This window comes from Cyanistes caeruleus, chromosome 9 (assembly GCF_971803275.1).
Source record: "Cyanistes caeruleus chromosome 9, bCyaCae1.hap1.1, whole genome shotgun sequence".
Lineage (NCBI taxonomy): Eukaryota > Metazoa > Chordata > Aves > Passeriformes > Paridae > Cyanistes > Cyanistes caeruleus.
The window spans coordinates 2,028,762-2,044,940 of record NC_141709.1 but is presented as its reverse complement, the minus strand read 5'-3'; the positions used below and the strand labels follow the sequence as shown (position 1 = coordinate 2,044,940).

General features: G+C 42.3%; 1 protein-coding gene across 10 annotated transcripts in view; it reads left to right on the top strand.

Annotated features, from left to right (window-relative positions):
• Positions 1 to 15,818, top strand: part of NTMT2 (N-terminal Xaa-Pro-Lys N-methyltransferase 2) — a 32,074-nt gene extending 16,256 nt beyond the window's left edge. For all 10 annotated transcript variants that reach the window (XM_086842433.1, XM_086842437.1, XM_086842431.1 and 7 more), the window contains 3 exons: positions 4,844 to 5,019; positions 10,471 to 10,720; positions 13,111 to 15,818. In XM_086842433.1, coding sequence (XP_086698559.1) covers positions 4,844 to 5,019; positions 10,471 to 10,720; positions 13,111 to 13,385 — 701 coding nt within the window. In that variant the 3' untranslated portion in view covers positions 13,386 to 15,818. The remainder of the gene's footprint in view (positions 1 to 4,843; positions 5,020 to 10,470; positions 10,721 to 13,110) is intronic.
• Positions 15,819 to 16,179: the final 361 nt, after the last annotated feature.

Genomic DNA, 16,179 nt, shown 5'->3' with positions numbered 1-16,179 from the left:
GGGACTTCCTTAGGTCTCTTTCCACTTGGACTATCCTGTGATCCAGTGCTCTCTGTGATGGAGAGGACAGAATGTGGCAGGCCTGAATATCTCTGAATAATGATAGCTTCCAGCTCAGTTCAGAGTGGACCTGAGCAGAAATGAGCTGAACTTCTCAGGCTTCAAGACTAGAGGCAGATTTCTCTGGGTAAACAGTGTCAAAGCACTAGAGCAGCACTAACACCTAGCAGAGAAGTTAAGCATGTGCTTAACCCTACTTAGGAGTAACAACCCTGAAACCAAGCCTCACACTGAATCCTGCAGTGCTGCCCAGGGCCAGCAAGGTCCAAATCTTCCTTCAAACTCTGCGAACTCCACTCCCCCCATTCCGTTGCTGGGTTCAGTGGTGGAGCTCTCCTAGGCGTGTTTACTTAGGAGCTGAGCGTATCTGGTATCACAGCCTGTTAAGAGAAACATGTCACTTTTACAGACCAGGCTAACATTTATAAATAAAAGACATGAGTAACTTCAGGCCCTGATCCAACAATGTACTTAAATGTGTGTGAGAGCACTTAAGCCCAGTGGACTTTATTGGAGCTACTCAAATGCTGGAAATTATGCATGTGTTTACACGGGCTGTGGGACTTGGTGCCAGTGGGCTGAGATCTGCAGGGGAAAACTGAGAAGATCCATCCCTGAAGACAAATATTCCTGTGTGTGAGGCACGTGGCTGTAAGTAAAATCTGCTTTGGGAGTGGGATGATGTTCATCCTCTATAAAACAGAATTTACATGGTGCACAGACCACAGTAGAAAGGTAGATTCTAGCGTGCACAGAGATAACTATTTTTCAGCTGATGTACAAAGCAGATGTTGTATTTAAAAGGGAGCACTCAGCCAAACTGGAATTAGTTCAGTATCTTGCAGAAAGCAATTGGAGCTACAAAATAATGTTCACAAATAAAAACTTCAAAAAAATTACTTGCAACATTTACTTCTGCCAGGGAAATTTAGTTGAGGAAACCCTGAAGTCAAGAACTGTAAGTCAGAGTACTGCAGGTTGGGATTGCACTGGGTTTTACGTATTAAGTGGTGCCTTTCTTTAGAGATTTAGACCAGAAAACAACATCTTTAACTGATCCATAAGAAAATGTGAGAGATAATGTTTTGAACTTTGCAGGGAAAAAGGCTCAGGTGGATAGTGTCTGTCTAGTCCACCTTGGTTGGCATTCAGCTGTAGATCACCACTCTGCATCCAGACTGTGTTTGCAGTGACTGAAAATTATTGATGTCTCATGACTGGAGTGACCTTTAGGGAGCCAGTTCATGCCCTCAGCCTTCTTGAGCAGTGGGTTTGCTTCAACCATCTCCTCCTGGGGACTTGCCAGCAGATTCAGCTGAGGGACAAGCGTGCCATGAAAAAGTTTTCTCTTTACTGGAAACACATTTCTGACTTTAAATCTTACAAGTTACCTGCCTTAACACTGAAAACTTCATATGTTAGACAGCTGCCTGCCCTGTGATGTCTGAGGAAGTCGCAGCCTGCCTCGTTCTATCCTGCTCATGCCCTACTTTACAAAATTCATTGAAGGCAAGCTGTGTACTCATAGCAGGCCTCACAACTATTTCATTTCCTGATGCATGAGGCAGTCCCACACGGGTCATGGGAAGGGAGATGCCTCTGGCTAGGCAGGTCCTGTTGTTGAGGGGGAGGCACTGTCCACTAGTACATGTGGTGCTTCTCTTTTGGGGTAGATTCCTGCAAGTTGGCAAACCTCCTCCTCCCTGTGGTGCTGCTGCTGGAGCCTGCGTGCCAGGCACAGCTGCGAGGCAGATCAGAGGTGAGGTTGATTGGCTGTGTCTGGAAAACTGGGCTGTGCATTGGGAGAGTTGGCAATGCTGCAAATTCCTGAGAGTGAGGGAGCAAGAGGTGGGAATCACCTCTATACATCTCACACTGCACAAGTGAGGCTGTGGGTCCACAGGAGAAAACTCTGGTGCTTCTGTTTGCATTGGCCCGTGTCCTTGCATGCCCCAGGGTGGGAAACATACATAAAAACATCTTTGCACGACTTAATGCATAGAGAAGCCCCTGTGGATGCTCACCCAGAGCTGATTTCGGATGCCAGCACGTAAAGCAGGGCTCTGGGGCCCCAGATGGCCCAGGAGAAGCTGCAGTCAGCTGGTGTGTGCATGCAAATCCTGACAGGAATTCTGCAAGCCTGATATTGGTTCTGAGTGAGGAACGTGAGAGCACACACTCCAGATCTGATATCCTCAGCACCATATCGTCCCCATGTGTTGCCGCAGGTCAGGCTCGTGTTTTGAGTAGAAGGACTCTGAATATTTGTTGTTCATGCTCTCCTGGTGCGCAGACAGCCTGCAAATGCCTTTCCTTTCAATCTAGCAAAATGGAATAAATCACTGTCCCTTGACAGGTCCATGAAACAACCCCTGGAATCATCACTGGGTTCTTCTATGGGAGATCTCACAAAGCCAACATACAGGGATTCAGTTCTGTTCAGCAGAGAGGCTGACCTCTGAAACAGAGCAAAAGGAGACACAGAGAAGGCAAGATGGTGCCATTTCTGGCTAAGGACAGAGATCCCTTACTGGAAAAATCCCAGCTACTGATGGAGTCTTTTTCCCAGGCTCCGAGAGCCACCCTGGCCAAGTTGTGCTGGGGATTGGCTGCTGCCCCCTTCATATTAATTTCTTCAGCCAAACGGTTTCTTCTGAGTATGTGAATATAATCAGTGGAGTGTGTAAAACTCCCAGGTTTGACCCTTGCTGGGCTCAGTGCTTCTTGTGGTATAAATTTCTCAGGCATAACATAAATGTGTAATGGATTAAAGCTTTAATAGTATCCGTTCAGCAGTTGACTTAAGCAGGTGATGACAAGAGGGGCTGGTAATGCTGCTTTTGTTGGATGAGGGATATGCTGGGCATGCTGCTTATATGTAACCCAATAGCACTATTCTGTTCCGAGTGGTCCTTGGTGGTAATTATTCCCTATCCTACTTCCTTTGTCCCCCCCTCATTTGCCTCCAAAATGTCACTCTCCTGCTGAGGATGGGCAGGCACGCACTTATCATTCCCTGCTGAGCTTGCTTGCCCTCAATTAAATACATTCCAGGCTTATATTCAGGGCCTCTGGCCTTACTCTCCTCCTCTGTGTGGAGGGCATAATTCCTGTTCCCTGGCCTGCAAGAGCCTCTTCAGCCCCTTCCCAGCAGCAGCTGGCAGTGCTCCCATGGAAGCTTGAAGATGCAGGGACAAAGAACTGCTCCCTGGTCCTTCTGTGCAGCTGGCAGGGAGCTCTCCCTCTCTCTCCTCTCATGGACTCAGAAGGTGTTTGCTGCTGGATCATTTCCAGTTCCCTGAGAGTGCTGGGAAGCAGCAGCAGAGCTGGGCTCACACTGCAAGGTGGTGTTTGCAAAGCCTTGTTCCCAGTGTGACTTTGTCCCTCCTCGTTGCTTGGCTTTCACTGTCAGGCCTGGAGTTGTGTTTTTGGTGGAGGGTCTGTCACACACACAGGAGAACGCCTGGGAAGTTGTGTGCACACGTGAGACAGTCAGAGGTGATGATTTCCAAGCAAAATTTATAGCCTGCCTCAATATTTCGGGGTTTTAAACTTTTTTATATGATGTTCTGATACAGGTTAACTTGATTGGTATAAGGAACAGCACCTCTCTCATTCCATTGGTGGGATAAGAGAAAGAACACTCAGAACATCTGTGTAACATTGTTTTGAGAACTGAAATCTTATTTACACAACAGTCTTCGGGAGAGAAAAGTTTCCTAAAAGACTTTCCCTTGGGAAACAGATCAGCTACCGAGAGCCTGAAACTCTCTTTGGTTCAGAAAATCATGTCCCCATTTTTGGTGGAGGGTCTGTCACACACACAGGAGAATGCCTGGACAGTTGTGTGCACGCATGAGGTCAGAGGTGATGATTTCCAAGCAAAATTTATAGCCTGACTCAATCCAAACTTTTGAGCTTTGAATTCATACTTTTGATATGCTGATGCACATCAAGTACAGAAAAACCCAGGATGGAGAGGATAGACCTCAGTTTTTAAAGAACAGGGCAAAATAGCCCTTTAATCAGCAAACCTCACAAGTTTAAGTAATAAAACAGCTTAAAACTACTGATTTCTGTATGTTACCAGCAATGTTGCCAAGTAATGGAAAGAAACATCCAAGCCTCTGACACACACAAGAACCTTTCAGTCTATCACTCACTGATTACCTTGCTCCTTGACCTGGGACAGATGAAAATTTAGGACTGTCTCTTCTAAATTGTGTCCCCCCTGTGTACTCATTTCGGCCTGAGACTACCATCTGCTCCTTGGTTCAGCTTACTGAACCATACAGTATCACTAAAAATAAACCAGAGCAAGTGCCTCATTCATCCACTCTCTTCCTGGTGCACTCTCCGTGCAGCTGTCAATAGCTGGAAAGCATAGCTGGAAATCTGCACAACACTTAGGTCAGTGATAGCAGCAGTGGTGACCCTGCATAGTAGTAAATGCTGCCCACAGCTTTTCCAGGAAAAATCAGACCGCTTCATGTCCTCGGCATGTGTGTTCACTTCAAACTTGAAGTGATTTTTCACTGCCACAAAAACATGATGTGATGATTGAAATGACTTCTGAACCTGGAAAGCACCGAATTTGCATGAGGAGAGCTGAATCCCTTCGAGGTCTTGTAGGATTCAATCCAACGCCTTTCCTCCACCCGTTGCTGTAGAAACAGATTTGGTGTTTTGAAGGCTCAACTTAAGTTTACAGGTCTTCATCATCAATCAACTAAGCCAGAAATATCTGTCACTAACCATAAAATGGTGATTTATCTGCTTGCAGTGAAACTTTACGCTCTGACAAGTCAAGTCATCAACGGGGAGATGCAGTTCTACGCCAGGGCCAAACACTTCTACCGGGAGGTGCCCGCCACGGAAGAGGGAATGATGGGAGACTACATCGAGCTCTCCAACACAGACGTTGAATCCTCCCGGGAATTCCTCAGGAAGTTTGTTGGGGTGAGTCATTTAAATCTCATCTTCGGCAAGAAGCAGTGGTGATGTGTCAGAAACGATGTGCAGGGTGCCCTGCCACACCCGATTTAAATGGCACCGTGTGTCACGTTCGATTTGCAGAGGTCACCGCTGTCATTGGGTCTAGTCATGTGTTCTGCCAGGTCATTCATCAGCATGAACACACATTTTGCCTGGTCTTACATCGTTATTCAACTGATTTACATCCTTTTCTAATGCTCCCAAGCTCCAATGAGGATTGTGCAAGGAGTTCTTGTAGCTGGGTTTGAGCCAGGGATTAATTCTGAGCGCAGGACTGGGACCTTTCATGATAAAATCTTTGTTGGCTTCACTGGCAGATTTGTCTGTGCAAATTCTTGCAGTCCAGCTGGGAAACTAGCTGAGAATAAATGCCCAGTTTCTGGTTTGCCTATTTAAAGGTATTTCTGAGAATGCTGCAACAAAACCCACCATCTCCCACACACGAAAAGTACATAGAATAAACTACATATTAGGCAAAATATTTTTCCATAAACATTCCAGTGTCACTGAACACCTTTTCATGCAGATTGCAAAAGGTCAGGATGTAAACATCTTGAAAGGTCTGCTTTGGCCTGAATGGCAAGGAGATGCCAAGTGGGATTTTAAAAGCAGTATCACTTTGGTCCTTAGGTTTCTGAAAATCCTGTTGAGTCCTAAAACTGTCTTTGAAAATCTGAAAATCTTTAGAAGTGTGGCCTGATGGTTTTGTGACTGCCCTTCCCTCTTCCCAGGGAAGGAGCCCACTAAATCAGCTCAACAACAGTATTACATGTTAAAGAATCCACAAACAAATTTGTTAACTTCTCCTGCTGACAAAATGACTAGTTCTATATAATGCTACCATAGATCTTTAATTTTCTGCTCAAATGCACAAATTTGGGATAGCCAGATGACCTTTTTTTATTAGCCTTAACGATTCACTGTGGGAAGAAAGCTCAATAGGTTAATTAGATGTTGTATATGGGAAAAAAAAAAGGGCACAGTTTAAATGGATTAGGATGGAAAATGAGTGTGGCTTGAAAACAGAAATCATGCAGAGCAGGGGAGGGCAAACGATGGCAAAGTTTGCTGTACCCGATAGAGGGAGACTTCTGGGGCCATGAGCCAGCAAAACATGAGTGAATAGCTGCATTTTTCCATATCAACAAATCATTTGTATCAATGCTGAGGCAGAAGAGGCTTCTCATAGCCTCCCTGTATCACAAAATGAGAAAATACAAAGGAGGTTCAGTAAGGAGCTGAGCCCAATGGTAACATTTCTGAATGACGTTTCTGAAAGCGGCATTTTCAGAGGAAAAATGAAATGCAGTCGAGGCACATTCCGTAAATTTTATTTAAGGCTTGTTTTAAGGATATTTGTGGAATTCAAGTGGTGCATAAGTGTGTGCTCAGGGGAAGATTTCACCCTCCCTAGACACCACATAGATGCAGTTTCCTGCAGCAGGTTTGTGTCACACTGTTACGCTTTCTCCTCTCCAAGACCCGAAAAGGAAAGAAGTACAGTCTGTGACAGAGTTTCACATGCCAAAAAGGAATCATACCCAATGCATCAGCTGTGATGACAGATCCAAAATACTCCAGAGCAAAATTTCTACTCCTATAATTAGCTAGGGATAGAAAGGATACTCTGAATGGCCAAGATCAAACAAGAAAAAAATAAAAAAGGAACAGAAAGGTCTGCATCTTTTGCTTATTCTGATTTAGTTTATTAAAGCCTGTCCTCTGTTGAGATGTAGTCAATTGATTATGTTACTTATGGCTTATTTTCCTTTCTTACTACTGAAATTTGAATCCTGCTCAATCAGATACAGATATTTAGTGGCTTTCTGTAGCAGTGACTTTGTAATAAAGCTAATGAACTGTCCTACCAAGTTTATGCCTCTATGAATTCTTTAATGAATTTTAATAAATTTAATGAATTTTATGAATTTTTTTTTTAAGTTGATAAAGATAGAAAAAACCAATCTGCTTCACCCTAATATATTTTCTCTTTTTTTAAGATAAGTTTAACAAAATGGGAAAACAAGAAAATTTGTTTCAGATCAACTGAACAATTATTTTTTCACCTTCTGAAAAACTTTCCCTTTTGTTTTCAAGAGCTCAAGTCAGTTCCTAAATAAAAAATAATAAAATAAATAAATAAATTCCTAATAAGTTCCTAAATAAAAAATGCCCTTTGGAGATGAAAAGTTGACAAGTTTGGTTTCTTTTCTCCACGAAAATTATGAGAAAAAAAAAAGTACTTTGACATTTTCAACATTCTTTCCCTTGTTTTTTAAAAAGTATTCTCTAGATTTGAAATACCAGCTTCACAGAGAGTTTCATTCATTTAAAACTTTACATTCTGGCAAAAACGGTGCTCCCTAAAAAAAAAAAATAAAAATACTTGCCCAGTTCCACTCAAATTTCCCTTCTTGAGTTAGTTTGGCTGGCGTGGAAATGCCACACAGTGACATTTCCCTTCCATGACTGATGTTGCATACCTTCAGCTATGGCATTTCTTAGCATGATCCTCAGCCCCACTGTAAATTGAGCTACAGATTTCTTTACCATTGGAGAATTTATCTTGCTTGGGCACATGGAAGGAATTACAGAAAGGGACTGAGGGCTTCGCTTATATTTTCTCCCGACTCCTTCGCGGGCGAGTCGAACGGAGTTGAAAGTGCCACTGTGCTCGAGTTAAGAGGTTTTATGTGTGTGTGGGCAGAACTCAACCCAAAAGCAACATGACCTGAGCCAGCAGTGCTCTGCAGACAAGCTCCAGGCTGTCTCAGGTACAGGGTTATCAGCACAGCTCCAGCCCTGCATATTTTTGGCAGCGTGCTCGTGCCTCGATGTCCACACGGCCACCGTGTTTCCAAGCGCCTAATCCGGAGGTAGCGAGTGAAAAAAGGAAATAAAGAAAACAAAGGAGGCATTAATTCGGCGTTGGTTGTGAGCTGTAGGTGTGTAAAATGTTACAGATGGAGATTATATTGACTTTATGGCTCCCTCTCTGCCCTCAACGTTTTCTCCGTCTCTTGCCCCCAGCTCACCTGGCGTGATTGGTTACTTGCTGAGTGAAAACTTCTTGAAAGTGGTTTTTCTCCAGTTTGATCAGGGTGATAGAAGAGATGTTGTTGAAAATGTGCTCTTCTTTTATTTATTTATTTAGAAGGAAAACCACTGGGATTTTTTATCTATTTCTTGAACTCTGATTCCTTTTTTTGTCCTACATAGCTTCACTGCCTTCTTGCTCTTCCAAGACCTGAAGTGGCACCAGGAACATATCCCACAGCTCTTCTATTCAGAATGAAATTTATGAGTGCCCTGTTTAGCTTTAGAGAACAATTTTGGGGTGTATATGTGTCCTAAAGGACAGTGATTCTGAGTAATGGGAAGCAAGTAGTCAGAGGAGCAGTCAGTCTCAAATTCTGAAGCCTGTTCTGGCTTACAGTTTTCACTTATACTATTTTTTTAAATAAGGAGTCTGATTTTCAACTCAATTAGACTTTTGGGAAAATGTTTGCCTTCCAAAGAAAATGTTAATACTCTGTCAAAGCCCTGAGCACTTCCAAAGTGAAAATAAATTAGCTGAACATGGAATTATGTCAACATTTTCATTACAAACGAAGCTGTGGTGTTTCACAGGGCTTCTCAACTGACTGCTCAAAGCTCTCACTCCTTTTCAGCAAAGTGTGGGATCCAACTTCATCTCCCATGACTGTTCCCTTTCCTTCTTCTCGATGGTTCACACAGAGATGTGCCATCAGAGGTCCTTGCTGTGTCGTGTCATGGGAGATGAATTCCCTGTTTTGAGTGAGGCACTGTGACAGCAGGTTCTGTGAAACACAAATGTTGAAGGAATTACCTGTTTTTCGTCTAATTCTGTTGGTGGTTTTGGTAAATCATCCCAGTTTTCCCAGCAGCTTTCTCAAAGATTTTTAGTTAATCTCATCAGTGTATGTATCTGCCAGCCAACAGTATGGAAATTCACCTTGTAAAGACCCAAGACACAGTTCCTTCTCCTTTCCTGAACTCCTTGTTGCCTCTTAGTCTGGTCCTCAGTAAAAGCCACGTGCTCCTAAAGTGCAGCCTGTGGATGAGGAATGGCTCCTATTTTCTGGCTAACTACAAACAGGTAGTCTCCAGAGCCCAAGAGGGTTGAAGGTCTGTGGACTCGTGCACACATCAGGAGATTAATCTTCCTGGGCATACAAATTGGGAGCAGCAGCCCTGGAGACTGGTGAGAGCCCTTGAGGGCCATGTGCTCTTTCTACAATTACTCTGTGTAATCAGATGCTCTCCTGGGCTATTCATAGTCATGTCATTGACAGTGCTGTCCTTTGACCTTAATAATCTACTGAATTACCCACTGAAGCCTGGCCAAAAAAGTGTGAGTTACGTGATTTATGCTTGGTTCATCACAAAGTGGGGCTCTCCCAATAAGCAAGAAGGACAAGACTCTTCCTGGGCTTGTTGCCTTTGAGAGCAGTGAAGTTGCAGCGGGGACTTTTGCCCACAGCTTTCACTTCACCGCTCAGTTCCAGAGGACAGGGAAAAGGTGTTTACATTTGCTTTTAATATATTTGTTTAACAGATAGCTTTGGCCAGGGGAGCTCCTATCCCACAGTCAGTGCATGTGTAGACTCAGAATTTCTGTTTTACAGAACAGCAGCAGGCTCTTAAGAGCCATTTTATAGCTACAGTGGAAGCTTTAGGGGTGAAATACAGCTTTCATTATAAAGCTGCTTTTACAGTCCTTCATTACTTTCTCATAGTCACAGGCTTTGTGCCACATTTCTTCATGTCTGATCTCTGTCCAAAGATGACATTTATGAACAAAAAAGGAACAGTTAAGCAAAATCTAGTCAATCATCTTTCTTCTCTCCATGCCTAAAAGAGAAATTCTGTATATGCTCCAGCCCAAACTTCTTGAGTTGTCATAAGTTACCTGCCACTCCAAGATCTTTGTTCAAACACAATTTGAAAACTGCTTGCATGCAGTATTTGGTGGACACCTCCTTTTTAGTTTGGCCTTTACAGGGCACAGAATGAGGCTTATCTAGCCACGTAGTTGCCTGTGAGGTGTGAGAATTTGAAGTTGCAAGGACTTTTACAAAGAGCAGTGGATCTTCTGAGAAAGCTAGGGGCTTGTGAAAGCCTCTGTCTCTTCTTACACCAAGCAAAAACTTCCTGTACAGCAGAAAATGCAACGAGAAGTCCCAGCAGCAGCAGCAGCAGCTTGGGAATGTGACAGCCCAGCCCAGCTCAGACAGCAGTCCCCAAATCTCTGCTGGTTCTTATCCATCTCCAAACAGCCCTGCAAAGATAGGAAGACACCAGGCTGGTTGGACAGACAGTGGGTAACACAGTTGCTGTGATTTTTTCAGGTGGTGTTTTTCAGATTTCAAATAATTTTCGTGCATCCCACAGGGGGTGGGGAAAGCTGGCACCAGCCGCGCCCTGGACTGTGGCTCTGGGATCGGTCGGATCAGCAAGCACGTCCTGCTGCCGGTTTTCCAGAGTGTGGAGCTGGTGGATATGATGGAGAATTTCCTGGCTGAGGTCCCCAACTACCTGCAGGGCAAGGAGGACAGAGTTGAAATGTATTACTGCAAAAGCCTCCAGGAATTCACGCCGGCCCCGCGAAGATACGATGTCATCTGGATTCAGTGGGTTTCAGGTTAGTTCTGTGTGATCCTCCTAGCCTGACATCTCACAGAACAGGCAGCCTGTGCTCAAAGGAGGTTCTCAAATCTTTGGGACTACTTCCTGAAGCATCATGAGAGACTTCCCTCAAGCCACATGCACAGAGGATACAAATCAAGTTAGTTTTTTCAGGTCACATATTGGAGAAATGTATCAGTTCCTGGAGAGCAGCCTGCATGCAAAGGTGCAGCTGAGAGGGAGGCCTTATATATGGATTTTCTGGAGTAGAAATACTCTTTCTTAGATGGGGTGCAGAGAGGTACACAGGCCTGACCACACTTGTGAACAGTGGTATCTGAATCTGCTGGTTATCCAAGTTTGGAGGTATTTCAGGAAACAGTCAGGAAAAAAGCCATTGGATTTTTCAGTGGATTGAAATTTCAATCAATTCCAATTGGAATCACCAATACCTGTAAATCACATCAGGTTTTATTATGTGCACTGATGTTTATCAGACAGGTTCCCGTAGCTATGTCCCACAGTAGCCCCTCCTGTAAGAAACATCTGCTTCTTCTCCATCTGCAGCCACCCCTGCAGCATTTAGGGCAATCAGATAATGAGGGCTACGTACCTTACCAAAAAATGAAAAATAAAATTCTGCACAGTGGAGAGAAGGTTTTCTCCTACTCTGCTAACCAAAGTGTCCATGGTACAGTTTCAGAGGTCAGAAGGAATTGTCCAAGAGGAGGTCTGAACAAATTGCTTCAGACCAGCATAATTTTCCCTTGTAGTTTTGCTTTTCTTTAATAATGAGTCATTGCAGTAAATGTAGCTCCTGCCTCACCTTTTGAGCAAATCCAAGTCAAAATGAGGAGGAATTATCTTAGACCTATCTGAGACTGTGCTGGTCAGATTTGTGGCTCCTAACTAAGGGAGCATATCATATTCTTAATACAGACATAGATCTGAATCTTCTTTTTCCATCAGTGACAAGGAAATATGGAGTCATCTTAATCATTAATCAAACTTTTACCCCTATCTTGAATTTGGCTGAAATATGACAACAAATTAATTTGATGGGGTGAGGGCAGGACTGTCTGCTAAAGAGCAACACCTCAAAGATCTCATTTTCTTAGGGAAGCCAAGTAAACTAGTACACTAGTTTACAAGTACACTAAAAGCCAAGTAAAGAGACAAATAAATTCCAGATTAGGTGTTCAAAAGCTTTGATCAATCCTGCCAATGAAATCTTGATTTGTCTTATGCATGCATAAGCATGTGAACCCTGGCAGTCATTTTGTGAAAAAAGTAAAAGTGCAAGCTTACATTTCTTCTAGAAATTACAGAAGTTACAATTTTCCTTCAACTTGAAAGGTATTCAGCTTTAGGTTTCGAGGTTTTTTTCTTTCTAATTTTTTTTTTTTTGTTAGGAGTGGTTAAAGAAACTTGACATGCTATGTCAAAATGTGTTTTTGAAATGACAACTTCCATTTATAAAAGAAAATTAAATAGTTTAACTAGAAAATACAGGTAATTATTTTTTCCGAGTTTTTCATTCAGTTTCCAATCACCCGTCCTTGTTTATTCATGTTAGATATTTCACACATGAGAGTGCTCATTTTGCTCTTCTCTGAGCTCTACACCACTCTTCTCAACAGAACTCCTGATCTTTGAGAAGGATAAAGACAGAATCTCAACAACATATTGAAAAGCACTGTTTTAAAATATATACCTATCTGCAAAAATCCCATGGAGTATGGAGCAAGATGAGGGGTTTAATTAGCATTTTGGAAGGTCTTGCATTCTTTGCTGGATCTTTGATCCAGAACTCCTCTGATGGGCATACAGTGCTACACAAAATTACAGAAATGTTTAGCAGTAAAAGCCAGAGGGGACTGGGATCATCTAGTTTGACCTAGTCTATATCCCAAGCTGTTCTATTCATTCCTTTACCCTTGTGCTAAGCCAGCAGTTTGTGTTCAATTAAAACATATCTTGAAAGATTCAACCACACTTGGTTTGAGGACTTCAAGAGGTGGTAAACCCCACTTCTGTTGGTAGTTTCCAATGGGTAATTGCTCACACTGTTAAACAGTTGTCACTTATTCCCTATATGAATTTGTTTGGCTCCAGCTTCCTGCCACTGATTCTTATTATAACTTAAACCAACAGATTAAAGAACCCTTCAGCACCCACTATTTTCTCCACTCTCCTCAGTGGCTTCTGTCCACATCTGTTGCTGCTACCAGTACGGATCCTAAAATACTGATTGGAATTTATCCTCGCTGATCTCATTGATCTGCCCAAGATTTCATAGTTAAATCTGGCAGGACTTGAATAATAATTTTCTGCAATAAACAGGCCATGGAGACTCAGATCAAATTCCAGCATGTCTGAATGGTTAATAGTTTTTCTCACCTGTAGGATATCTGACAGACAAAGATCTCCTGGAGTTTCTCATCCGCTGCCAGGATGGCTTGAAGGACAACGGTGTCATTATCCTGAAGGACAATGTGGCCAGGGAGGGCTGCACCCTGGATTGCCTGGACAGCAGCGTGATCCGAGACCTGAACATCCTGCACAGCCTCATCGAAATGAGCGGACTCACCATCCTGCGGGAGGAGAGGCAGGAGGGCTTCCCTGAGCAGTGTGTCCCTGTCTGGATGCTGGCCATGCAGAAAGGCCCTGGCCACTCCTGACTGCCCAGGGAGACTGGACTATGGATAAACCATGGGACTAGGAAGGAGAAAAGCACCTCCTGGAATCCTCCTAACCGTGCCCTGCTCCAGGGCAGCAACTCCTAAAGGGTCGGGAGAGAGTGACAAAGCTTCTCCCAGGAACAGTCTGCTTCTAAATCCTACCTGCTGCGTCATTCTTTCCATTTTTAAAAGCTTTCCTAAACTCCTTGTCAGATCTCTCTTCCATTAAGAAGTCAATAATGTACAAAATTCATCTAATAGAAAATAAGTAGATCTGAAGTTTCTGTATTAAAAAGTGTTAACTCATTTTGGGGTGTTCTGTATGAGGTATTAACAAGCCTGGTTTTTACTATGGCACTTAAGTGTTCTTGGAATTTAAAAAGGATCTGTCAGATCACTGAAACAGGAAATTCAAGTAACTTCTGGAAAACTTCACCCAAATTTTGACTGTCCTCTCTACCTGTACTTTAAAATATTTAAACCAAGAATATAAGGAAAGTTTTATCTTTTTGCTGGCATCAGCTAAGCAGGTTTGTTTTGGGTTTTTTGGGGTTTTTTTTGTTTTTTTAAAAAATTTCTGTCAATTTGGACAATAAAACAACCTGGTTAATTTTCCATTTTTAGGAGCTACTTCATCTTCCTGATGTTTCTGCTGTAGAACAATAGTGGTGCATAAGGGATTTCACACTCTGGGGGAAAACTTGGCTGACAAATATCTGCATGTTTGCATTGAAATTTTGTGAAAAGCTTGCCCCACATATTACATTCTGGAAAATATTCTTCTTTTTTTTTTTTTTTTTTTCAGAATGTTCACAGTGGAAACCACTTGAAAGCCTCTCTTTATTATTCATACCACTGTACATTTCTTTCTTTCCCACATTCAGAACAAGTCTGGCACCATATGCAGAGCTAATGGGATTTCACAGAGCGTTAATAGTAAGACTGTAAGAAGAACTAATACAGTATTGTATTAATTAGCAACTGTGCTAAACTGCAGAGAGTGTTAGTGTAACCCAAAAGCTATGATTTATATTCAAAAAGCAGCTGTATAAGCCTGGATTTGAAAATACTGACGTGCAGCCCATCTTCTTAAGGCTCACAGAAATTATACATTAATCTTCTTGTCCTCTTCATAGAGGCAGAAAGTGCTGTGGGAGGACAGAAGTTCATTTTGCAAACAAATTCAGAATTCTGCTTTGTTATAAAGATGTGAAGGGGGAAATTTTGAAATTTGTTATGAGGGAAAGCTACACAACCACATTTTTCCAAGCTGATTAATTTTTTTATCCAGACAAAATCAAATGTTTCTTTTGAGTTGAACTTTTAACATAATTTCCACTTAAAATGTTACTAAGGCCTGTTAAAAAATTTAGAAATTAATGATAACATTAGAAACATTCTGACTTTCTCAGAATTTTTATCACATCTTACTCCCCTGAAATGCAATCCTGGCAAAGCTTTTTAGACTTTGTAAAGAGTTGGACTATGACAAATCTCTCTGTGCTAGTGGAAAGGAGCTCTATAAAACATCCCTCACATGACAGCAGGCACAACTGGCTGTGTCAAATATTGTCAGCTGTGTTAGATTAACTAAAAAAGAAGCCTGAAGATAACAAGATAAGGGAGCCTCTCAGCTGGATTTTAGTACACATTGCTGTGCTTTGATAACAAATCTCCAATTTTGATTTTAATTGCATAACTCATCTTCTCTGGCAACGTGTTTGCACATGTTGAGAATTACCAGTTTATGGCAGAAGGCTTTTCTGCCATCAGCTCTTATCCAGTAACTCTTCTGTTAATGTTCCATCGCTAATTGTAGCATTAAGGAAAACCACACTGGTGATTTGGTGAATATTCTGGCGTTTCTCCTAGCCTGGAAACCTGTGGTTCCCACGACACAGATGCTTCTGGATTGTTTTGACTAATTCTTCCATTCTGATCAGCTGGTATTGGATGGATATTGAGTAAGTAACATTTTTATCAAGAAAGAGGCATCAGTCCTGTGATTAGTAACACCCATGAGCAAAAAGGAGGGAATATTTACATATTTTTTTTTACATGAATTACAAATTAATTTGCCCTTCACCATTTTTTCTTCCAGCCAGAGACATTTGCCGTGGTGCAGATACTTGGGGGCTGCTGGAGATCCTTTTGCAGGGGTGTCTGTGCCAGGCAGGTCTCAGTGGTGTTGTCACTGCAGTGGTGAGGGAATGACATCGTGGAAATGGGGGAATAAAGAATTTTATACAAATCTAAACAGCTGCCAAGTCTTACAGGGCACAATGTCATGTACACACCAGAGTGGGTGCAGTTCAGTAATGAGAGGTGTGGTTCCAAGGTGGATATAGAAAGCAAAGTGGTTCAGGATGAAAAATGGAATATAAATGGCTGGTGTGGTTACCAGTGAAATACATTTTTCAATGTAAAAATGTACTTCCTGTGTTTTGTGTATCTTTCCTATTAGAATTTCCAGGATGCATATACATTATATATATAATGAAAATTGGTTTCCTTAACTATGTGAGAAGAGAGAAAAGCAAAATCTTAATTTAGTAGAAAAACCCATATTTCATGGTTTCCACATTCCTGGAAATTAATGTTTCATGGCTATGTTGCTTCCACAGTAAAATAGTAAAGCTTTTCTGGTGACATAATGAATCTCAAGAGTAAAGAAACACAAGTCCTTCAGGAGCTTAAATGCATGAGAAAGCTGCAGGCTGAATAATATTTTGGTTTCCTCCCTTTCTGAGGCATATTTTAATTCAAGAACCCCCAGTCATGTAGTATAGGCCAC